General features: G+C 39.2%; 1 protein-coding gene and 1 long non-coding RNA gene across 5 annotated transcripts in view; one reads left to right on the plus strand and one right to left on the minus strand.

Annotated features, from left to right (window-relative positions):
* Positions 1-24776, plus strand: part of LANCL3 (LanC like 3) — a 104600-nt gene extending 79824 nt beyond the window's left edge. For 2 of the 4 annotated variants that reach the window (XM_034649563.1, XM_019804728.2), the window contains 2 exons: positions 8616-8823; positions 15758-24776. In XM_034649563.1, coding sequence (XP_034505454.1) covers positions 8616-8823; positions 15758-15917 — 368 coding nt within the window. In that variant the 3' untranslated portion in view covers positions 15918-24776. The remainder of the gene's footprint in view (positions 1-8615; positions 8824-15757) is intronic. The other 2 variants (XR_004622415.1, XM_034649562.1) reach the window with 2 other exon arrangements.
* LOC117797441 lies at positions 7534-21765 on the minus strand. The gene is made up of 4 exons (XR_004622416.1): positions 21651-21765; positions 14943-15000; positions 8701-8909; positions 7534-8171 (listed from the first exon to the last, which is right to left on the minus strand). It is a non-coding gene; the product is annotated as an uncharacterized LOC117797441 (long non-coding RNA).
* Positions 24777-25135: the final 359 nt, after the last annotated feature.

Genomic DNA, 25135 nt, shown 5'->3' on the forward strand with positions numbered 1-25135 from the left:
TCCGTGGGCTGCCTCTTAGTTTTTTTGACTGTTTCCTTGGCTGTGCAGAAGCTTTTATCTTGATGAAGTCCTACAAGTTCATTTTATCTTTTGTTTCTCATGCCTTTGGAGATGTGTCATGAAAAAGGTTGCTCTGGCCGATGTGGTNGATGTCATAGAAGTTGTTGCCTATGTTCTCCTCTAGAATTTTGATGGATTCCTGTCTCACATTGAGGTCTTTCATCCATTTGGAGTTTATTTTTGTGTATGGTGTGAGAGAGTGGTCAAGTTTCATTCTTTTGCATGTAGCTGTCCAATTTTCCCAGCACCATTTATTGAAGAGACTGTCTTTTTTCCACCGGATGTTTTTTCCTGCTTTATCAAAGATTAGTTGCCCAAAGAGCCGAGGGTCCATTTCTGGGTTCTCTATTCTGTTCCATTGGTTTATGTGTCTGTTTTTGTGCCAGTACCATGCTGTCTTTGTGATCACAGCTTTTTAGTACAGCTTGAAATCTGGTATTGTGATGCCCCTAGCTTTGTTTTTCCTTTTCAACAGTTCCTTGGAGATTCGGGGCCTTTTCTGGTTCCATACAAATTTAAGGACTATTTGTTCCAGTTCTTTGAAAAATGTCCTCGGTATTTTGATCGGGATAGCATTGAAAGTGTAGATTGCTCTGGGTAGTATGGACATTTTAACTATGTTAATTCTTCTGATCCATGACCATGGAATATTTTCCCTTCTTTTTGTGTCTTCTTCAATGCCTTTCAAGAGTGATTTATAGTTTCTAGAATATAGGTCCTTTACGTCTCTGGTTAAGTTAATTCCAAGGTAACGTATGGTTTTTGGTGTTATTGTAAATGGGATGGATTCCCTAATTTCTCTTTCTTCAGTCTCGTTATTCGTGTATAGAAATGCAACTGATTTCTGGGCATTGATTTTGTATCCTGCCACCTTACTGAATTGTTCTATAACTTCTAATAGTTTGGGAGTGGATTCCTTTGGGTTTTCCATATAGAGTATCATGTCATCTGCAAAGAGAGACAGTTTGACTTCTTCTTTGCCGATTTGGATACCTTTGATCCCTTTTTGTCGTCTGATTGCTGTTGCAAGGACTTCCAATACTATGTTGAATAATAGTGGCGAGAGTGGGTATCCTTGTCGTGTTCCTGATCTTAAGGGAAAGGCTTCCACCTTTTCCCCATTGAGAATGATATTTGCTGTAAGCTTTTCATAGATGGTTTTTATGAGATTGAGGAATGTGTCCTCTATCCCTACACTCTGAAGGGTTTTAATCAGGAAAGGATGCTGTATTTTGTCAAATGCTTTTTCTTCATCTATTGAGAGAATCATATGTTTTTTGAATTTTTTCTTGTTGATATGATGTATCACATTGATTGATTTGCGAGTGTTGAACCATGCTTGCATCCCAGGTATGAATCCCACTTGGTCATGATGGATAATCCTTTTAATGTACTGTTGGATTCTATTAGCAAGGATCTTGTTGAGGATTTTGGCATCCATATTCATTAGAGAAATCGGTCTGTAATTCTCCTTTTTGAGGGGGTCTTTGCCTGGTTTGGGGATCAAGGTAATATTAGCCTCATAGAATGAGTTTGGTAGCTTTCCTTCTGTTTCTATTTTTTGAAATAGCTTTAGGAGAATAGGTATTATTTCTTCTTTGAATGTTTGGTAGAATTCCCGAGGAAAACCGTCCAGGCCTGGAGTTTTGTTTTTTGAAAGGTTGTTTATCACTGACTCAATTTCTTCATAGTTAATTGGCCTATTTAAGAAATCAATTTCTTCCTGTTTCAGTCTTGGTAGTTTATAGGTTTCCAGGAAGTCCTCCATCTCTTCCTGATTGCTTAATTTATTGGCATAAAGCTGTTGATAGAAGTTTCTAATAATCCTTCCAATTTCATTGGTGTTGGTTGTGACCTCAACTTTTTCATTTATAATTTTATTAATTTGGGTCCTTTCTCTATTCTTTTGGATAAGTCTTGCCAGTGGTTTGTCAATTGTATTAATTCTTTCAAAGAACCAGCTTCTAGTTCTGTTGATCTGCTCTACTGTACTCCTGTTTTTTAATTTATTGATTTCTGCTCTAATCTTGGTCAACTCCTTCCTTGTCAGTGGGTTAGGCCTGTCCCTCTGTTGCTGTTCCAGTTTCTTGAGGTGAGAATATAGAAACTGCATTTTAGATTTTTCTATTCTTTTGAGTGAGGCTTGGATGGCTATGTATTTCCCCCTTAGGACTGCCTTTGCAGTATCCCATAGGTTTTGGACCGTTGTGTATTCATTCTCGTTGGTCTCCATAAATTGTTTAATTTGTTTTTTGATTTCCTGGTTTATCGAGTCATTCTTGAGCAGGATGGTTCTTAGCCTCCAAGTGTTNTCTTCCAAATTTTTCCATGTGGTTGAGTTCCAATTTCAAAGTGTTGTGGTCTGAGAATATGCAGGGAATAATTTCAGTCTTTTGGTATCACTTGAGACCTGTTTTGTGACCCAGAACATGGTCTATTCTTGAGAATGTTCCATGGGCATTTGAATAGAATGAGTATTCTTTGGTTCTATATATATCTATGTTATATATATAATCTATGAGGTCCAACTCATTCAGTATGGCATTCAAAGCTCTTGTTTCTTTGCTGATTTCTTGCTTAGGTTATCTGTCTATTGCTGAGAGTGGAGTGTTGAGGTCTCCTACTATTAGTGTATTTTTATCTATATGTCTCTTTATTGTGGTTAAGAGTTGCCTTGTGTATCTTGCTGCTCCCCTGTTGGGGGCATATATATTTATAATTGTCATATCCACTTGTTGGATACATACTTTAAGAATAATATAGTGCCCTTCTGTGTCTCTAACTACAGTCTTCAGTTTAAAATCCAATCTGTCTGATATGAGAATTGCTACCCCAGCTTTCTTTTGAGGTCCATTGGCGTGAAAGATGGTATTCCATCCCTTTACTTTCAGTCTGCATGTATCTTTAGGTTCAAGATGTGTCTCTTGTAGACACCAAATGGATGGGGTCATGTCTTTTTATCCAATCTGCAACCCTGTGGCGTTTTATGGGAGCATTTAGGCCATTTACATTGAGACTGAATATTGAGAGATGTGATTTTAATGATCCCATGTTGCCAGTAAAGTCTTTGTTTGTATCAGTTGTGACTTTCCGCTCTGTATCACTCTTGGGGCCTTTTTACCTTTATAGAACCCCCCTTAATATCTCCTGTAGGGTTGGTTTCATGGTTACGAAATTGGTCAATGACTGGCAATGCTGGAAGGTCCTTATCTCTCCATCAATTCTGAATGATAGCCTTGCTGGATAAAGGATCCTTGGCTGCATGTTTTTCCCCGAAAGAGCTTTAAAAATGCCCCCCAACCCTTTCTTTCATTCCAGGTCTGTGTAGACAGGTCTGACGTAATTCTGATACCTTTGCCTTGGTACGTGAGAAATTTCTTTGCCCTGGCCGCTTTCAATGCTGTATCCTTGGATCTAATATTTGCGAATTGCACTATGACGTGACGTGGCATAGGTTTGTCGTGGTTGAGCTTGGGAGGGGTCCTCTCTGCCTCTTGGACACGAATGTTTGTTTCCTTTGCTAGGTTAGGGAAGTTTCAGCTACAATTTGTTCAAAAATCTCTTCTAGACCTCTGTTTTTCTCCACCCCCTCGGGGATGCCGATGATTCTGACATTGAAACGTTTCATTGAGTCATTAATCTCCCGTAACCCACATTCTTGGGAATGGATTTTTTTTAGCTCAGATTCTATTCTAGCTTTCTCTTCTACTAACCCATCCTCCAATTCGCTGATACGTTCTTCTGCCTCATTCACCCTGGCCGTCAGAGGCCAGATTCGCCCTCATTTCCACCCTTAGAGATTCCATATTCTCATTAACATTTTTGTTAATACTTTTTTCAAGTCTACACATCATCTTGACCATTGTTACTCTGAATTCCATTTCTGGTAATTTGGTTATATCCATATCCATTAGTTCTGTGGCAGAGGCCACAGACTCATTTTCTTTTCTTTGCTGGGGGGGATTTCTCCTTCTCGTCATTCTGATGAGGAGAGGTTGCGGGGTTGTCCAGAGCCCAAATTATTGACTGGGAGGAGAGGTTGCGGGGTTGTCCAGAGCCCAAATTATTGACTGGGACCCAGGCCGTGTGCCCTTGTTTTATAGGGATTTTAGGGATGTGGGCTTCTTGATTTTTCAGCCTGTCTTCTGGGGGAGGGGCCTGCCACACCGATACTCAGGCAACCCTGTTTAGGTAGGGTCTCTGTGTCCCCTGCGAGGGAGGATGGGGATGGGCCCACTGTGAGCCGGTATTTCCAGGCTTTTGTTCTCTGGCGGCTTTCCCTGGCGGTTTGCTGTGCCTCTTCTGAGAGAGCAGCAGTGGCCGAATCTCAGCCTCTGTCTCAGAACAGAGGGATCGCGGCCCGTTCTCCACTGATGCTCTGTCCACTTTAACTCTGTTTCTGTTGGTGCTGCTCAACCCTGCAGCGTCCCGGGATGTGCGCCCCACACCCAGCATCCCATCCCTCACTTCCAGGGCTGGCGCGTCTCTGTCCTTTGTATTTGTAACGCCGCCAGCTGCCCCCACGTGCTGTGTCTCAGTCTGGTTCCAGTGAGCGCATGGGAGCTCCGGTTTTCAGTCTGGTGGCGCGCGCTCCCCAGCTCACGGTCCCAGTCAGCTCTCTCGCGGGTGCCGGTCTGCGAGTCCGCCCGCTCCCCCGTGCAGGTGGCTACCGCTTCCCGCCGCCCGAACAAGGCATCTCCCTCCCCCTCCGTTTATCTTCCAATATCTGTGCGCGGTTTCACGGTTCCCCACTTCGTACCTCAATACTCAGCGCTGGAGATGTTCATTTGTAGAGATCCAGATGTATCTTCCTGCGTCTCAGGCTGATTCCGTGGATGTTCAGGCTGGTCTGGTACCTATCTAGCTTGACTCAGGGGACTGGCTGAAAAGGGGTCCCCTACTCCTCCGCCATCTTAACTCCCCTCTCCCTTAAGTATTAATTTCTTTTCCCAGTGTTTAGTAAACACGTATATCATTGCTGACTTAGGTTTCTTATCAGTGCACAATAATCAGTGTTCCAGTGACAAAATGACACAGTTCCTATCAAAAGCAAAGAAACCTAACATTCCTTCCTTTTAGATTAAGCAGCCTTATTGTGTGGAGGTCAGGTTAGAAGACAACAGGTTTAGAAATCTTTCAAGGTCCCTTCCATGTACCATTCTGTGATTCAGGCTGCAGGAAGAGGCCCTTTGTCTCTGGCTGGAATAGGATCAATAGGTATTAAGCTGCCTTGGGCTAATGGCCTGGCACAGCAATTGGACCATATGAACCCTTCTTGCTTCCACATCTTGTCTCTGCTTCAGTATCAGCCTGTGCTGGGGTGAGAAATGAGACATTCTAAATTCAGCAGATGTTTGTGGAACCCTTGCCACATCAAACACCATGCCATAGACTAGGGGAGCAAAAATGAACAAGATAGAGATCCTGTGCATGGGTAGTTTGCCCCATTCTAGGGGAGACCCACATATAAACATAATTTTAATATGAGATTGTGTAAGTGCTAAGGTTTGTATAGGGAATGATGGGAACTCAGAAGAGGGATTCCTGGTGCCCCTCCAGGTTTAGGGAAGGCTTCCTGGAGGCAGTGATGCCTGAGGTGAGTTGGCCAGGCCAAGATAGTTGGGAAGATTATTCCAAGAAAAGTCAGTCAGAGGCTTGGAACCACATAGTGAAGGAAGAGGAACTGTGGGTGCCTTGGTTTGACTGAAAAGCTTCAAGTAGGTAACGAATGAGATGTTGGCAGAACAGAATAGGAGCTAAGTCACAGAGGGTTTTTTGTGTCTCAACTGGAGACTTGCTTCACCTGGCTTCTGAGTGGATGCTAAGAGGCCCAGATTACATTACAGGGTTGGTCCATCCTGAGGCAGGGGAGCTGACCTTTGGTCTCCGTGTGTCAGCCGTCATTGGCTGAAATTTCCTGGGGAGGTGGGCATAAAGCATAGCCTCTCATTTGGCTGAGTGCACATCTCCCAAGAAGAGGACAGCTGTGAGCTTTATTAGCAGTCAACTCATAGCACCTGGGAAATGAGGCACCTGCAGGTCGGGTAAAGGCAATCCAGCAGAGCACCAAGGGCTTCCAGTTCACCTGGCTATTTCTTCCTCATGTTCGGTAGTCAGGCTGGTTGGTGTCACTCCCCTCAGTGGGCCTTTCCTGCCTCTAGGTGTGGGTTAGGAGCCTTCCTGTGTGTTCCGCGTAACCTAATGAATGCCTCCAGTTAAGTGGTAAACACCATGAAGGGAGGGGCTTTTTAAAACCTTAGCACCTCCTACTGTGTCTGGTATCTAGTAGGTGCTCAGTTAATATCTGAACAACCACAGAATCTTTTGAGCCTTTTATTAGCCTCTTTGTCATCTTTCTGCCAACATGATCAGCTCATGGCTACCCCATTGTGCTTCTTTAGGTCTCTCTTGACACCACTGTGGGACATTTTGTCTATAATTTGTCTATAATACTAATCCTGCATCATTAAAAATAAAAAACTAACCAATCCACAACAAACTCCCTCCCACTGGTTCCCTATTGCCCACAGAATGGAGTCCATGCTGCCTAACTGGACTTGTAAAACCATCCATAATGTGAACCCCATCTACCTTTCCATCTCCCTGTCCTGTTGGTTAGAACACTGCACCACTGGTCTTCATGTGGATTGTTTGCCCTGGCTCTAAATCTTTGCCCTTGTCGATCCTGATGCCTAGTGTGCTCTCTCTAACTCATGTTGGGCCTAGAGATTCCTATGCATCGTGCAAAGTCCTGAAGAAAGCCCTACTTCTATCCTAGGCCTCACCCAACTGTCTCCCTCAGGGAACTTCCCCTTTTTTGGTCCCTCTAGTGTTATTGACAGCATCATTCATTTTATGCTCCAACAGTATCAGGAACTCCATGTCCTATGAGGTATCAGTAACATGTACAAATTTTTCTCTCCCTTTCTACACAGTACCTTCCTGAAGGTCAGGAATCTTGTTTAGCATTTATTTCATATGACCCAAGGCCAGGACTGGCTACATAATTTGGGGGGGCCCAGCAGAAAGTGAAAATGCAGCCTTCTTTAAAGAATGTATTATTAATTTCAAAATGGTAACAGCAGAGTATTAAACCCAGCATGAGGTCCTTCTGGAGACCCTTGGAGACTGTATAGGTCACATGCCCATGAAGCAAGCCCTGCCTAAGACTATGTATATAGTAATCCAATGATCACTTACAAATGAGTGGATACAGTGAATGAATAAATGTGTAATTAAATAAGTTCAGTTCTTTTAAAATCTTCTTTTAGCTTGTGGAAGACACTTTGTTCCTAGAACTGAAGAGGGACAATAGGCTATAGCTGACCATTGTCAGTGGTTGACTGGAAAGCCTTGGCTGAGGAAAGCCTGTTTTTATGGATTAATCATAGAAAGTGTTAGATGATAAATTCCGAAAGAGAATAAAATCATGACTCATACAAATATAAAATAAACACAGGTCAACCAATTTTATTTAGCTCATTAATTAATGAGGGAACCGGAAAGGTGTTATAGCTGGTTTCAAAGGAAAATTCCAGGAGCAGACATATTTATGGGCCATTAGGAGTGCTGACATGAATTTGCTTAATAGATGCAAAACTGGCTGCTTCCACAAAGGCCAAGGGAAGTCAAAACAAGCTCTCCCAGACAGAATGTGATTTTCTAGGAATAGGAATTATTTACATTACTATCAGTTGTTTACAAGGTAATTTCTGTCTCCACAGAGTTGTAAAATAGGCTGGTCAAAAGACAGTGAAAGGCAGAGATAACCCTGATGGATGAGCTAGTTGAGATACCTGCTAAATTCCAGTCTTCCCACTTATGTGGGAGACACTTAGAGGCCATGCAGGAGAGAGAGGGATCTTGTGTTACTAATCTCCTCTCCGAATATGAGTACCTGGAACTTGGGGGAAATCGTTTCTATTAATAGCTGTCGCTTCTCTTGTTTCTGTTCCCGCCTGTGTAATTAAGACTGCCTCTGTTGAGTTTTGAAGGCAAATGTCTTCCTTTGGAACAATCGAGTAGGGAAGGACTCGCTTCACAGCTGGAGTAGAAATCTTGGCCAGGTCGTTTGGGATCATTGTTGTTTCTGGAAGGACTCCCAGTTTTGCCTTAAGGAAAGGTGTATAGTTATAAGTACTTTAACATTACAAATTCCAAACCTCTGTGGGGGAATGAGCAGACTGTCTGAACACTTAGCCATTTCAAATAGCCAGATATGCATAATGCTTACCAGACTATGCATCATTAAATATTAACCCATTTGTAAATTATGGATTGTATTACTCCTTGTACTTGTTGCTCTTTCTCCAGGGGCCAATACCACGATACAATTCAAACAACTAAATCTCACAGGTAAAACAAGACTAGAAGATTCTATAGCACTGCTACTCAAAATGTGGTTCCTGGAAGGGCACTTGGTAGAAATGGGGAATCTCAGGCCTCACCCCATACCTACCAGATTAGAACGGGTGTGAGCCTTTTACAGTTGGAGAAGTTCTGCTCCATAGCATAAAGCCCCAAAGTCACCTCTGATGTCTTTGATGTTTTCACAGGAATTGCCTATCTGTTTGCCAAAGCTTATCTGGTTTCCAAAAAACCACAGTACCTGGACACGTGTATCCGGTGTGGGGAACTTACGTGGCAGAAGGGCCTGCTGAAGAAGGGGCCGGGGATTTGCCACGGTGTAGCTGGCAGTGCTTACGTCTTCCTGCTGCTGTACCGCCTCACGGGAAACTCTAAATACATCTACCGAGCCCAGAGGTCAGCTCAGCTTTGCATGTTATTTTTATTTTTTTTCTAAATGTTAATCGAATTTATGTTCTGAATAGGTAAGAGAGTCTCATAGCCTGAAAAGTGAAAAAAGAGATACATCAACTGTGCACTCTAGCAATTTGCTTCTCTTTCCAGGTGACAGGGTTACCAGTTTCTTAATTATCTTCTCAGAGATATTCTGTGTATATATTGTATATATACAAGCGAATACGTGTACTGTATATATAAAGTTGTGTCCCTCTTTTTTTTATACAAGTGGTAGCACCTTGCTATCTTAGCAGTCACCCTAAATCAGTACATAAGCAACTCTTCATTTTTATTGTCGCATAGTATTACATTGTATGAATGAACCAGAGTTTAGTTGCTAGGTCCTGTGTAGAGGGTTATGTGCATTATTTCCAGTATTTTGCATTATGAATAATGCTATCATGGATAACCTTGTAATATATCATTTTGCACATGTATGGGTATGTCTGAAAGATAAAGGCCTAGAAGTGCAATTGCTGGGCCAAAGTGTATGTATATTTGAGATTGTTTTTTACTGTGGTAAGAACATTTCACGTGACATCTGTCCTCTTAAGATATTTTCTTTAAAGATTTATTTATTTATTTGAGAGAGAGCGAGCGAGCCCGAGCAGGAGGGGCAGAGGGAGAGGGAGAAAGAATCTCAAGCACACTCTACACTGAGGGTGGAGCTCCATGTGGGGCTCGATCCCACAACCCCGAGATCATGACCTGAGCCGAAACCAAGAGTCAAACGCTTAACTGACTGCGCCACCCAGGTGTCCCCCTCTTAACATATTTTTAAGTGTTAGCTGTAGGCAGTGCTGTACAGCAGATCCCTAGAACTAATTCACCTTGCATAGCTGAAACTTTATACCCATTGAGCAACAACTTTCCATTTTCTCCTCTGTCCCCAGTACCTGGCTACCACCATTCTATTCTTGGCTTCTACGAGTTTGACTATTGTAGATACCTCATATAAGCGTTACCATGCTGTACTTGTTTTTTTGTAACCGGCTTATTTCACTTAGCATAATGTCCTCATTTATCATTTAGAACAGTGTCTGACACATAATAACTGCAATGTAAGTGTTCACTGTTATTATTACTAAAAATTGGAGTTCTATCACTCTAGACATTTCTCTATGCATAAATGCATGTTCATATATTTATGTAGATATAACTATGTATACATATAGTAATAAGATCCTACTAGTATGTATATATAATAGTACTATACATGCCATTTACAGCTTATAATTTTAAATGAACAATTTTTAAGGGACATCCTTCATTTCAGTTTGTAGATGTACCATGATTAATTTCACCGATCTTTAAGTAATGGACACTTGGTACCTATGTGATCTTTACAAATAACAAGCAAAATTGTCCCAGATATCCAGTACATACATTTCTATGCACTTGTGCAAGCATTTCTTGTCACAGAAATTTTAGAATTGAAGTCATTAGACCAATGGGTATTTCTAGCCTGTCTTTATCTTTTGCCCATTTTTATCCTATTGTGATACTTATCTTGAGGATTGTAACTCCTTGTTACAATATATGCTGTAAATATTTTCCTACTTTGCCATTCCTCTTTCAACTTAGCTTATGGGCTTTTGCCAGACCAAAATTTTAAGTACTGTTCTTGCTAAACTTTCAAGATTTCTGGATTTTGTGTTATAAGACCTTTCCCACTGCAAGATTACAAAAATATCAATTTACATTGACTTTTAGTGCCTTTGTGATTTTAACTTATAAAAAATAATCTTTATACCTCTTTCACCCATTTCTCCCACCCATTTAAAAGTTATCTTAACTTTCAAATCGCTGACTAATCTAGAACTTACTTTTTTTTACTGCTGTTATCTGGTTATCTATCTTTGTGTTTTTTAATGAAAAAACAAAACATTCCAGTAATAGCTATTGGTCAATTACTCCAATGATTTGAAATGTCAAATTTACCATAAACAATTTATATAAATGTTTGTTTCTGGACTTGTCATATTTTATTATTCATTTTCTCTCATTTATTCTTCCAATTGTATTTTAGAATTAATTTTCAGATTAAAAAAATTCTTTGTCATTTTGATTGGAATTTCAATAAATTTATAGGCTACTTTAGTGAGAATTAACATCTTTAGAATATTGTTTTTCTATCCAGGAACTTGGTATGTTTTCCCTTTATTTAAGTTTTTAGAAATGTAGGGGCGCCTGGGTGGCACAGCGGTTGGGCGTCTGCCTTCGGCTCAGGGCGTGATCCCGGCGTTGTGGGATCGAGCCCCACATCAGGCTCCTCTGCTACGAGCCTGCTTCTTCCTCTCCCACTCCCCCTGCTTGTGTTCCCTCTCTCGCTGGCTGTCTCTATCTCTGTCAAAAAAATAAAATAAATAAAATCTTTAAAAAAAAAAAAAAAAAAGAAATGTCATTTGGTAAGGTTTTGATCTTATGAAGAAGGTTCTGCATGTTTCTTTTTAATTTTATTCCTAGGTATTTTATGTTTCCAGGTTTGTAAGTAGAATCTTTTCCTGCACTATATTTTCAGGTCATTTATTACTGGTATTTATGAAAGCTTTTTAAAATGTGCATATTACTGCAGTTTAGCAATCTAAGATGCACTTCTCTCGTATAATTCTGCATTGTATCTCATAAACATCTTAGTTTTGTTGGATGTAATGATATATCTGGCCACCTTTCTGAACTCCATTGCTGTTTCTATTAGATTTTCATTAGAGTCCATTTGGGTTTTCTAAATAGACAGACATATTTGCAAATAATTATAATTTTGTTACTTCATTCCTCATTTGTATTCTCCCCCCTCCTCCCCCATTGCATGGGTCAGAATCTCCACAAAAATGTCATTAATATGAGCAATAGTAATGATGATTTTATTGGGAGTGCTTCTGTGTTTCACCCTGACCTTTGAAATTTGCTTCTTACGATGTATATCACGTCAGATTATGACACTCCTCTGTTCAGGCAAATCCAGTGGCTTCCCATGTGACTCAGAGTAAAAGCCAGTCTGTCTTCTGAACAAAAGGCGCTACAGGATCTTGTCTCCCATTACCTCTGTGAGAGCATCGTCTACTCTTTTCCACCTAGCTCTTTCTACCGCAGTGGCTTCCTTTGGGTTCTTTTAAGGTGCCGGGGCAACCTACCTCACAGTCTTTGAAGTTTTGGTTCCCACCACCTGTAATGCTCACTTTCTACATATATCTCCCAGGCCTCTGACTTCATCCAGACCTTCACCCTAAAGTTATTTTCTCAGAAAGGTCTTCCCAAGCCAACTTAGCTAGTAGTCAATGTGAAAAAAAAAAACATATAAAATATCTTTTATGACGTTTGCTGGTAGTCACTGAAGGAAAAATACTAACATATGTCAGTCCTCCATTTGGAGCTTCCTTGTTCCAGAATTCCATTAACATATTTTGATTCCCAGCTCCGTAATCTCTTTGGTTGCAGCCTGACCCTTTATCTCCCAAATGTAGAAAAAGAAAGTCCTTTTGGATCCTGTCTAGACTAATACGATATCACCTTTGGGATCGGTTTCATCAGAGGTTCTCAGGCCCTAGAAAGCCCAGTGGAAAGGGCCTCTATCTTTCTGGCAGACCAGTCCTAGCTTACAGAGTCTTAGTTATGAGGTTCTAGGGTCCAGGGCCCTTCAGACAGGTTCCATTTCTCACTTCCAGGTAGAACCTGAAAGTGTGCAGGTCATATCTGAATATTTGGGGGGCATTGCATTTAATTGCTTTAGTGTACTGAAGTTTCCACTTCATTATAATTCAAAGTTAAATATTCTATGGCCTAAATTGGGGAAACTTCCCTCATTTTGGCAGTTCCTAAAACAGTAATGTCAGACAGTATGTACCTTCCTGTAACAAACATTACTTGGTCACCAGTTGAAATTTATAGTTGCAGAAAAATAGTTGATAATGGTTTCAGTTTCTTCCATCATTATTTAACTATTCAGGGTTTCTACCTCTTTTTTTTTTTTAAGATTTTATTTATTTATTTATTTAGCAGAGCGAAAGACAGCCAGTGAGAGAGGGAACACAAGCAAGGGGAGTGGGAGAGAAAGAAGCAGGCTCCCAGCAGAGGAGCCTGATGTGGGACTCTATCCCAGAATGCTGGGATCACGCCCTGAGCCAAAGGCAGACGCTAAACAACTGCACCACCCAGGCGCCCCTCTTTCTCTTCTTGAATTAGTTTGGGTAGTGAATATATTTCTATAAATCATTTAGTTCATATGGATTTTCAAATGTTTGATTAAAGTTTTAACACTATAGTTCCATGATATTTTAAATCTCCCATGTCTGTGATTATATGACTTTTTGCATTCCTCACGCTTTTCCTTTTTGGTCAGACATCAGCATTTCATTCTATGTCATTCAGCCTCTCAAGGAACTGGCTTTTGGTTTTGTTTATTGATTCTATTTTGTGGTTCTTTTGCTTCTTAATTTACAGAAATTTTCTGCCTTTATTTTGATTTTCTAGTGTTCCTTACTTTTGTTACTTTCTACAGTTAAAAAAATGTTTCATTAGAATACATTACATCTTTCTGATAATAACAGTAATAAAATTCTCAGATGAATGAGTTTTCCAGAGTTCAATTCTTGTCATAATCAATAGGTTTTGATATGTTACATTCTCAGTGTCTGTAATTCTTTTTAGTTCTAGAATTACCATTCTGATTTCTATTTTGACAGAATTTTTTAGAAAAATGAATTTGTTAGCTTGAATTTTGCATCACTGGGTAGATTTGGGGAGTGATCATTTTCACTTTATTTATTTATTTATTTATTTTTAATTCAAATTCAATTAGTCATTTTCACTTGAATGTGATAACACACTATACCAGTAGGAACACAGTGAAACTGCTACTCTCATACATTGCTGGTACTCATAAAATGCTATATATCATTTAGAAATTATTTTGAAAAGCACAAAAAATGTTCATCATATTTAAAGTAAAATGTAGGTTACTAAATATTTACAGACTGTAATTTCAATAATGTACTAAATAAATCAAAGCTTGGGGGGGATGTCAGGAGGAGAAAGAGCAAAATTAACTATGGGTTTCTTTTCAAGTTTGGTGGAATGGTAGTCTCTGTTTTATAAACATTCCACTATGTTTATGTGAAAAATGATATTTACCATATATCAAATGCTTGCCATATGCTCAGAGCCTAATCTATGGTATCTTTAATCTTTACAGGTAGTCTTACACTCTGCAACTTCACCATTTTAAAGTCAGATTAAGAAATTTGCCAAAGGTCATATAACATGAAATTATCAGAGTTGAGGATCTCAACTCCAAAGCCCGTCCTCTTTCTCCTCTACCAGGGCTTCTTAATCTAGGGTTCCTGAATTTACTTGAGAAAATATTACATCTCAAACTGAAATGGAGCATTACGTTCAATTCTGAACATAGGTAATAAGCCACAGGAGAATTAGCAGGAGCTGTGACTCTCACCAGTAGAATGCATAGATATTCTCACATCGCATTGCTCTTTTTGAAGATATTGTGAAATATATTTGACTCTGATAACTACTTAGAAATGTCAGCAGTTATTAGACCCACTACTATATCTTGTTCTTTAATGTGTTAATAAAGAATCCATATGTTATTATTTCACAAATTTGGTTTTAAAACTTTTGCTAACTGTGCCTTGATATAATTAATTTCCTTGGGAATCCTGTGTATTTTATTTTCTGCATTTGAGGACTTTTTTTCTGGGAGGAGTCCAGACTACAAAATGATCTGTGGCACTGTAAAGGTGACGACTCCTTGAAACTATACTTTGAAGTTTCATTGCATAATTACAAATTTTGAATTAACTCTTAAAAGGCATCATCATTCTACTGTCAAAAATTTTGAACTCCATTTAAAAATTGCCACATATTCAGGAAAACAGTTGATAGAAAAATTGTACCAAACAGAATTGCAGCATGTTTCCTGCTGACTTATTTTAAGCTGCTGTTGGTAATTCCAAGAGCCCTAAAAAGATCAAATAAGTAATTACTCTTAGTAGGACACCCCCCCCCCCGCACACAGTAGCAATAATCTAAATTTATGGCAGTATCAGCTCTCAGGCCTCACCAACCTGTGAGTTCCTCTGAATTGGTGATTGTGTCATTGGCAGAATCCAGTAGAGCAGGTCTCTGAAGAGAGAGAACACAGGTCACAGCACTTTCAAAGCTGTAAACTACTACAAATGTTACTGATTATCAATAATTTGAATAGGATTTGCGGCAAATACAGGTAGAAGAAAAAGGATCTTTCATCGAGAATCTAGAGGCTAGTGATTTATTTTTAAGGCAGATGTCCTAAAAATAATATATCTTGTAGCTGAGTTTGCTATTTGATGTCATGATTATAAAATGTTGCTTGCCTTTCCCATTCATCTTATTCCTTTGTTTGCCCAAAGCACAGATTGTATAAAATCTTGCCCATTTATTTTCACAGTCTGTGCTTTCTGTCACATATAAATGAAACCTAGCTCAGAAATGATATGCCTGCAGAAACACAGCATATTTACTCTTTTAAAGGAACAGTCATACGTCAGCTTGCTTCTATTTAAGATAAATAAAAATATGGTTATTTATCTGTCTCTTTTACTTTTAATTATTGGATGACAGAAGGAAAGAAATCCACAGAAAATACCGAACTGCTTTGCTTTGCACAGTAGTTGAATTTGCTTGTCAACACAATTTGTTGTGAAACATACACAATTATATAACAGATCCTCTTCTTTTTTTTTTTAAACAGAGAAAAAGGCTTTCTTAAAATATTATATAGTTCTGCAAAGATAATGGTGCTAGAACTTCAACTTAGCAGAGAGGAGGAAGAAGTAATGAAGGCCAATAATATGGCAACACTCGTGTTAAAACTGTTCTTACGTTCTTCTTCTTCTCTTAGGTTTGCTGAGTTTTTATTTACAGAGGAATTCAAAGCCGGCTCTCGGGTCCTTGAAAGTATATACAGCTTGTATGAAGGCTTCTCCGGAACGGTGTGCTTTCTGATCGATCTGCTGCAGCCCAATCAGGCAGAGTTCCCTCTCTTCAGCGTCTTTGTCTAGAAGGCTCCATCTCCCACTGTGGCCCTGCAGAAGGTCCCTGAGATTTCCTGAGGCAGTTTCCACATAAGCCACATTCAATGGTATCACAACCATGAGCCTTAACATTGTCGCCAGAAGGAAGGAAGGAGGGAAGGGAGGGAGAAGGCAGGTGAAGGCAACATGATACCAGACTTAAGGGAGAACAGTTTGAGAACCTGCAGAACTAAGACCCCACAACTCTTCTCAAAACCGTAGAGATTTAAAATTTCAGGGAATAGATGTGAAACCAGAGATCAGAGGAAAAAGGGAAAGAGAACTCATCCGTTTTTCAGTTATGGCATAGAAAACAAAACTGAAATGTGGACTATGTTGATAAAATGCCAGTACCTTTGCAATTGGAGAGAGAATTTGGCCATTTGTGGGTGCCCTCCACCCCTAAATTCAGAAATAAACACAGTAAAAAACTAAAGTAATTGCCCAGCTGAAAGTTGCTAGGAGGGATGAAATGTCAGGTTGCTGAAGGACAGAAAAAGAAGCTCTTGGTTGTCCTGGGCTTATTGAAATTTATGGTTTTTACTGAATGGAGAAATTTGCATATGAATCTCTATTTTTTATCATTACCCTGGGCACTTTAGAGGAAACATACCATAACATTCCCCCCCCCCGCCGATTTCATTTTTAAGTAATGTCTATGCCCAATGTGGGGCTCAAACTCACAACCCTAAGATCAAGAGTTGCATGCTCTTCTAACTGAGCCAGCCAGGCACCCCTAAACATATCATAACTTGGTTTAAGTCCTGAAATTCGAAGGTTTTTTAGGCGTACATCTCTTTTCCTGGTTCCTTTTTCTTTCCTAAAGCTCAATTAGAATAGTAAAATTCATAGGTTAGCAAATACAGTAGCAAGTGTTACTGTCAAGTGTTTTTCTCAATTTGAAGTGTGAGCTGTGTCTTCTCTATTGTTAATTAATATTAAAATGCTTATGTAATCTCTATGAAGCTATTAGCTGAACTGTAAAATACACTCGTGGTAAAAATCACTCATCTCAAAGATCAGGGTAGCCACTACAAAGGTGTGTCGTTTCTGCCTTTGATGGAATACTGTGTCTCCTGGGACAGGCAGACCCTGGCTGAGAATGGGACCTAGCGATGGTGAAAAGAACATTGCTAAAGTTTATGCTGTTAGATTAAGAGATGAGTGAATTCCTTGGCTGATCACCTTAGTCTCCAAGACCCAGGCTCCACTAGAAACTGTCTACAATACCCACTGAGCCAAGGTGTCATTATTAAATTCTACCTTGCTAGATACACATAGAAGTTGTAAAAGTACTTCAGATAAATAGGGGTTTGCAGAACACGATAGGAACATCTGTCGGGTCAGAATGTGAGCTTATCCGTTTCCTAGAATTTGGTCACTGGCGATTTCATATATTGGAGTGAGGAGGGACTTGCATACCATACAAGATTTAAGAATTATTGAAATAGTCTTTAAATATTTGCATATATGTGATAGATGTAAAAAATATATATGTATATTCTACATCTATCTCCATGTAAACCCGAACACTTATTAAGTTTAGTAATTCCTAACTTCTTGATTTATAAACTGGGAGGAGTTGGGAATACTCTGTTGCCTAAAAATATGTGTGTGTGTGTGTGTGTGTTGACATGTATGTGCGTGTGTCATGTGCTGTGTGTGTGCACACTTACTTTCCTGGGATGAGGTTCTCTAGCATTCATAAGATTCTTAAGGTAAGAACGACCTTTGTATATTTTATGGCTTTATGTTTGCACTCATCAGAACAAGCTAGGACAAAATAGTTTTGAAAAGCTTGCACCTTTTTTGTTTATTATTTCATTTTCATATCCTCAGATATAAATATACAAAATTGGCCTCATTTGTTCGTCTTTGAAAATACTCAGGTTGGAGCAACACCACATAAATAACAGCTTTCAGATGACTCTCAAAGTTGGGTTCTTTCATAAAGAGTCTAGGCCCTCTCAGAAAGCCTTAAGGCAAAATGCCTTCCTTCTATGGAGTGGTCTCCTTTTGAAATGATAGTGGTACCTATCATTTCAGCATCTGGTTTCAATTTCATTTCCTTTGGCCTCTATAGGCTGAAAGTAATAGCAACCAATATATAGGGCTTTATGGAATACGTGCTTTTTTCATCATCCAACAACCTTCAAGGTGATTTAGGTAATTAATCCAAAGTCTCACAGCTAGGAAGGGGCAGAATGAAGATTCAAATCCAGGGTTTCACTTCGCAAGTGTATTTATTCAGTACTCTAGACTAGAATCTTGGGATATAGCAGTGAACCAAAGTACCCCTGGAAGGTACCTTCTGTTCTGTTTGCCGATCCTTCCACCATTCGTTCTTGAAACCTGAAACCTAAAGCACTGAGAAGTGATGATCTAGTTCAACGTATCAGTTTCATTTCTAGGAACTTCGGAACAACTGGACTCATTCACGCTCGCCCACCCTTTTAAGGTCTAGCAGAGTAACTATGACATTGTGCTGACCCTTCTGAAAAGGCAACCCTTTTGTGTGTCAAATCCAAGCAAAGGCATGTTTGAGTGTGTGTTTATGAATCGAGACCTTGGTAAATTAGAAAGAAGCATAAGCTTGTTTAGCACTTAAACATGTTGAAAGTTTTCATTTTCCTGAAAGAGTAGAATTGTAGCTTTTGGAAGATCCTCTTCTATCTTGTTTTCCCAAGAAGGGGGAAAACACCGTTAAGTGCTGCGGTAGAAAGCATGGCATGTCACTTCTTGTTTAATTAACCAACTTGTTCCCTTCCAAGCATAACAACCTTTTCTGAATAAGTGCTTAGGCAGGTTGCCTTGTGAAGGCTACAGGGGCATTTTCACTACCACTAGTGTAATTGTAATATTAGTTACTATATGTGGCATGAATAGTTATAAATCCTGGAGGTAACAGTGGAAATATTTGAGGATAGATTGAGAGAATCTCTCCACAACGGGGAGACTGCAGTATACTTTAAGAATGGGAAGTTTTGGAGAATATTACAACTCTATCAATTTCTTTCATTAACACAATTACAGACCTTCTCTTCCAAACATACCCCCAAATATCATGTATTTTACCCAGTCGCATTTCAGTCATCAGTTTTAATCTTTTGCTCCATTTGGAGCCTAATACCTGAGGTTTGACAAACAGGTTTTTCAGCATGTACACCCCTGTGATTCTTTAGGCAACTGACAACACTATTAAGATAATAGTATTTACTTTCTGATAATTTGAGAAAGTCATTTTGTTGGTCTGTGTTAAATTGGAGCTCTTCCATGGCACTACATACCTTTAACTTTCTTTGGCATACTAAGATTTTAATCAAGGTAATACTCAAACTGTTTCAATTTCTTTAGAGAACAAATCTCAATAGTTTCAATGCAACTAAGGTAAGCTTGTGATTTATAACCATGTTGAGGAAACACATGAATAAAAGGAAAAACATTACTAGTGCAAAGAGCCCTCTTCACCTCACAGGATTGTTACGAGGGTTGCCAATGATAAAAATGGATATAAGAGAGTTTTGTGATGTGCAGGTCTTTTATATATTTTAAAGGGAACCTATATTTTAAGTACCTACTATGTGCATAGACAATTATGCTCAATTTTGACCTCAAAGAAGCATTTCAGCCAAATGGAATCTCCATATGTGGATGCAGTTCTCGGAGTCCTGATCACTTGACGGGTAAAAATGAAGTGTCTGTGTTTTATATTCTAGAACCAATCCGCAGAAGGTTCTGATTCACTGGGGCTTCGTAAATAGGAATAGACTGGCTTAGCTCGGAGCTCCTTTTAATGCAAATATTTATTTTGCTTGCTGGAAACAACGGATTACAGTGCCAGTAATGTGAGAAAAGGAGCTGGCAGACTAGCTGTGCAGAGCAAAAATGAACTGGGAAATAAAGTATTTTTGGTTGAGTTTGGTCTGCAATATAATTCAGGCCTCGGAACTGGGTGGCATATAGCGATAGCAATTACATATAAGGCCTTCTTTTGGGGATCTGGGTTATTTACTCAACACTGTCCCAAATTAATAGCTAAATGGCCAGCCTCAGATTCACCAAGGCCGTGTTGTCTTGGCATAAACTTGGCCAGGAAAGCAAATGAAAAGGCAGCCAAAGGGGTGGGTGGGGAAAGCTTGCTGGAGCTCGGCATCTCAGTGTGAGTAGCGGATGCACTTTTAATGCTGCTGAGAACCAGTCATCTTACTTGTGGGTTTTTTTGCTTTCTGGGACCTCTAATCTCCCCCCCCACACACACCACCAACCTCCCCACCATTCAGCAACTTCTTGTCCTCCCTTTGGTCTTTAAATGGTACATTCTGATGTTTATTTTTTCCTGTATGTGCTTCATCACGTGACCTCCTTTTGCCTGGGAAGGCAGGATTTCTCCTTATCTCTTCCATCCATGTCAGTTCGTAGCTAAAAGCTCCAGGCTCAATAAGGCTGGACTTCCCTCTGGACAGAAGGGCTGACCTCAAGGTCAGCCGCAGCAAGAGTTGGGCCCATCAGTGCAGTCAGGTCACAGGTCCAGGATAGCTCACCCCGAGCGCAGCTGTGCGGGAGAATAGAACAGTGGCTGCACATATCATGCTTCTCCTCCATAAAGAAACCTGATCATTTTATTGGTACTCTTGTGAAAAATACCAAAGTTGATGCTATATTAAGTATCTGGGCCTCCTGCATTACCATAAACCTCATACTGGGGGTGCCCTCTCTCCCTGTTTCTTTAATTGGAAATGCTAATGAATTGAGGTCAAATGGATGATGCCTTTAGGCTTAAAAAACATTTTTAAACATTCCCTTCAAATATTGAACCTTGTCATTTCCACCTAGACTCTTCCACAAATGGCGAGGTCCCTTATCTGCAGCAATTCCTGCATCATCTTTTGCCTTTGTGTACTTGTTACTTTCACCTGTGAACTGAATTTGAAAAATCACTTGAAAGGAAAACCAAATCATATTTTTGTTCTTTGAAGCGGTTTGTTGGTGAGTCATATGGTGAAAAGAGCAGGCTAGCCTTTCTTTTCGTGCCTTTTTCCTCCCTGTACAATATCCAGGAAGAAGAAGGGAGGCAGGGAGAAAAGATATATGAGGCAAGGCTTGACTGTGGAGGACTTGAAAATGCAGTTTGCAAGCCCTTCCTGTTTGTTTCCTCTTTGGTTTTTCTTAGTCCCCCCTGCCTCCGCCCGTAGGAAATTGTGTGTGTGTGTGTGTGTGTGTGTGTGTGAGAGAGAGAGAGATGGAGAGAGAGAGAGAGAGAGAGAGAGAGAGTCTGACTTAGGGAGAGTCAGTATCACATATGATATAAAACCCAACAGCTCTTAGATTTATCTGAGTGGTGAATAGGTACGTGCAAGCATACACTGAATAATGAATGGGTCTTCATTGTGTGTTAACTGCCCTCTAATAAATTAGTACATAATTAATGAGGGCCCTAGTTACACTTCTAGTTGTCTATCTTAAGCACTCATTTTCATTAAAATTTCTGCCACGTTAGAGCCATTGGTAGCCAACTGTAGAAGATAACAGATGTGAGTTTCACAAATAGAGCTGCAAATGCGAGTCACATGCAATTTAAAATTTTTCTAGTAGCCACGTTTAAAAAGGAAAAACTAAAAAGATGAAATTAATTTGAATAATGTATTTGATTTAATTCAATGTATCCCAAATATTCTCATCTCAACATGTAATCAGTATATAATTATTAATCAGATATTTTACCTTTTTTCTGTCCCGAGTCTTCAAAATCTGGTGTGTATTTTACACTTACTGCACGTCGCAAATCGGACTAGCCACAGTTCAAGTGCTCATGAGCCCCGTGTGGGCTGGCTACTTACTGTATGGCACCCCACTGCTGTTTCACAGTACTGATGAGGTCTTCCCACAGCTGATGTATGGTTTTGTCGTTATGAGAGGAAATGGAGACAAAACACTGCATGTCATTTGAGTACTGTGGTGTTTCCCCAAATTCTGAACACTAATACCAAAAGCTGCCCTGGGGAAAAATAGATTTTGTGATTAAATAAGTTGGGCATGTTCGGTTCTTTTACCCCCTTTTGGAGATTTTTATGGTGTATCAACATATCACAGACTTGGAGAAAACCCTCTTGGATAAAGAAACCTGTTTGAAGTTGTTGAGTTGTGTCTGTAAGGTTCAACCTCCTGTTCGTCGCTGTCGCCCAGCTGCTACTATAAAAACATCGTTAGTCTGGCATGCTATGTTTATGGTATACAAATTTGTTTTTTCTATACAGGAAAGATTAAAGATATCAGCCCATTAAAGATATCAGAACAATAGTTCTGTCCCAGAGTATTAATCCCAATTGATTATCTTGTCCTCACAGAGACCTGAGGTCATTCCTTATTACACTTTTGGGGACAAGAACTCTGAAAATTGCCACAAGTGTCTCTACACTAGAAAAACTTTTGTGTCTTCCCCTCCTTCTCCACTCTTCTTGGAGCCTATCTCTACTTATTCTTTGTATTCACAATCACCCGAGAGCCAAGATTCATTTTCTTGTTCTAGAACCACCTACTAAAGTGAAACCACCAGATGGCTTTAATGTCTTGCACACGGACGTAGATCTTCAGAGAGTACGGAAACACACACCTTCCTCTCATGCTTTCAGAAATTATGAGCACTCCAGAAAAGATGAGGGGAGAAACATCTGAACGTGTATAGTGTAAACACAGAATACAGTCTCTTAAGTAGAGTAATACCGCCCTGCTGTTGCTTTCTTTTTATATTTTGTGGGTGGTGTTGATTTACATGCTTTAATGTGTATTGTTTTTGTAAAGTGTGTAAAGTAGCTGTGTTAGCAATCAGTTTAAAGAAGATATAAACTATACTTAACAGCTGTCAATCTTCAGCGTATTATCTTTTTGCCTTTGTTTTAGTGGGACCTCTGATGCCGCCCCCATAAGTTTCGTTTTGCTACCTGTGCTTAAGTGGCAATTACCAATTATCAACTTTTGTCGCTGAATTTGGTCCAAGTTGACTGCAGTAACTCTTCTAATGTGTATGTATTCAAATAAGAAGATTGATCTTACTGATCAGTTTTGTCTCTGTTTTTTAGGACTATAGTATTTCAATATTAGAAATGTCGTCTGAAAACTAAAAGCAGAATCCCTTTGCTCTTGAAAATGCAAAGTATACCATCGGTTTTATATAGACTCTCCAGGAGTAGGAGTGGAACATTTGAAATGCAAGAGTTTGGTGTTAGAATCTGTCTGATAATGAAGGACAGCCCCTTCTCTAAAAAGGTAACAGCTTTCCCAACTTTGAACATCTGGGGGAGCTGTACTTGGAAAGGCAGTCTGAATTTTAATCTGATGGATTTAATGGCGCTTAATTAACAAATATTTTTAAAATGGATTTTGTAGAATCCAATTATTAAGGAAACACTTTGCAAAGCCATATAATGGGGAACAGTCAAGCACCACATATTAGTGTTGGAATGTGCATTTACCAAGTGAATAGAATTTACTTCACCAAAAAGATTTTTTGCACAATTCACAGTACTTACAGAAATGTGATTGTATCAATGGAGAAGAAAAAGCTCACCCGCCTAATGATACATTCCACATTCTCTAGTAAACTAGTACAATTCCTTATTATTTTAGGGGATACAAAAGAATATCCTGTCAACAGAATATAATTGCTTATTCCTAATTGTATCTAGGAATGAATACATACTATTATTTAAAGTAGTATTAAATTTTGAAGAACTGATCAATAAATTAGTATTATTAATAAAATTGTACTCTTTGCAATACACTTGCCTCAGCACAAATGCAGAGTTAACATAAAATTATTAAAAAAACACCAAATAATAGAGATTAGTTGTTATTACTTTAAACTCCAAATTTCCATTAACATTGAATCCAACACCAGTTATATGTTGCATATAACTAAAATTTTGGAAGTCTTGCACACAAAATGAGAGGCTTCTTCAAAAATGCCTTTTTGTCAAAACAGGTTCTACGACCTCTTGCTAATTATATTATATTTCTTTAGGGGTACTTCGAGACACATTCAAAGACATATCATTAGCTGTTAGGTCTAAATTTAGAGCAGAACATTCTGCCAGATATTTTACTATATCACAAAATGTTGTGCTGTATTTTATAATGGAACCAAATTCTCTAGTATTCTGATATGTTACATATTATTATACCAAAAAAACACTTTCTATAAGTCTGTTATTATGTACATAATATTTTAAAAAATGGGTATTTCAGTCCTAGGAAGAAAGTATAATGCAATACGTGACATTAAACTGATCTTTAGTCAAAATCCATTTAGGTATTACAGGGAAAGAGCAATCATAGGCTTGAATGTATACATTATCCTCAAGGACAAAACGGTAAATGATAATACCTAAAGACAGGGTCACTGGGGCAAGTTAGCTGGTGTGCACACTGAGAAGGATCAACTTGCAAATGCTCATCAGATTTTAGCTTTTGCTATTGGTTGTTCCTGGAGGGGGAAGTGCTACAGTCAATTGATCTTGCCTCCCCTTTGTGTGTGTGGGGTGGGGGTGGGGGTCTCACAGCTGCTGCATGGTATAATGAAATCTCTTTAGAGGCAAGATTGAGTCAGAAACTTAGAGATGCACCTTACTGTTTTAAAAACTGCTGTTACAATGTTCTAAACACTGTGATCTTCCCAAATGTGTTTTCTGTATTAGTTTTGTACTGTAGAAAATAATTCACCATAAACTGGACTCTATACTGTTTAAAGCAATGTTATTTATTGGCTTATCCTTCCCCATATTTATGTACAGTCTGCTTAATAATATGAAACCTGTGATAATCCTTTGCCTTAAAATAAAATCCAATGCTAAATATTGAGTGTGCTTTAATTAATAATTCTAAGCTACAAATTAATTTTTTCCTTTAAAGCTTAATACAGTGTCAAATAAAATATTACCCAAATATTCTGTGGAGTGTTGCTGCCTATTCTGTATTTGTGACAGTGTGTGTATCTTGATCCAGGACATGGTGGCCTGCTGGGTTCTATAAATAGATATTAGTAATCCTTTCAGAGAATGGGCCTGCTACCTCTCAGCTGTCGGCTGAATCCTCCCCTTAACCTTTGTAAATAGATTTTCCCATGCCACACAAGAATGAAGAAAAACAGCCCTTCATGTTCTCTCCCTCTACAATTTTTGTCTTGATTTCTTCTGAATCTTCATATTCTATTT

The sequence above is a fragment of the Ailuropoda melanoleuca genome, chromosome X (genome assembly GCF_002007445.2).
Source record: "Ailuropoda melanoleuca isolate Jingjing chromosome X, ASM200744v2, whole genome shotgun sequence".
Lineage (NCBI taxonomy): Eukaryota > Metazoa > Chordata > Mammalia > Carnivora > Ursidae > Ailuropoda > Ailuropoda melanoleuca.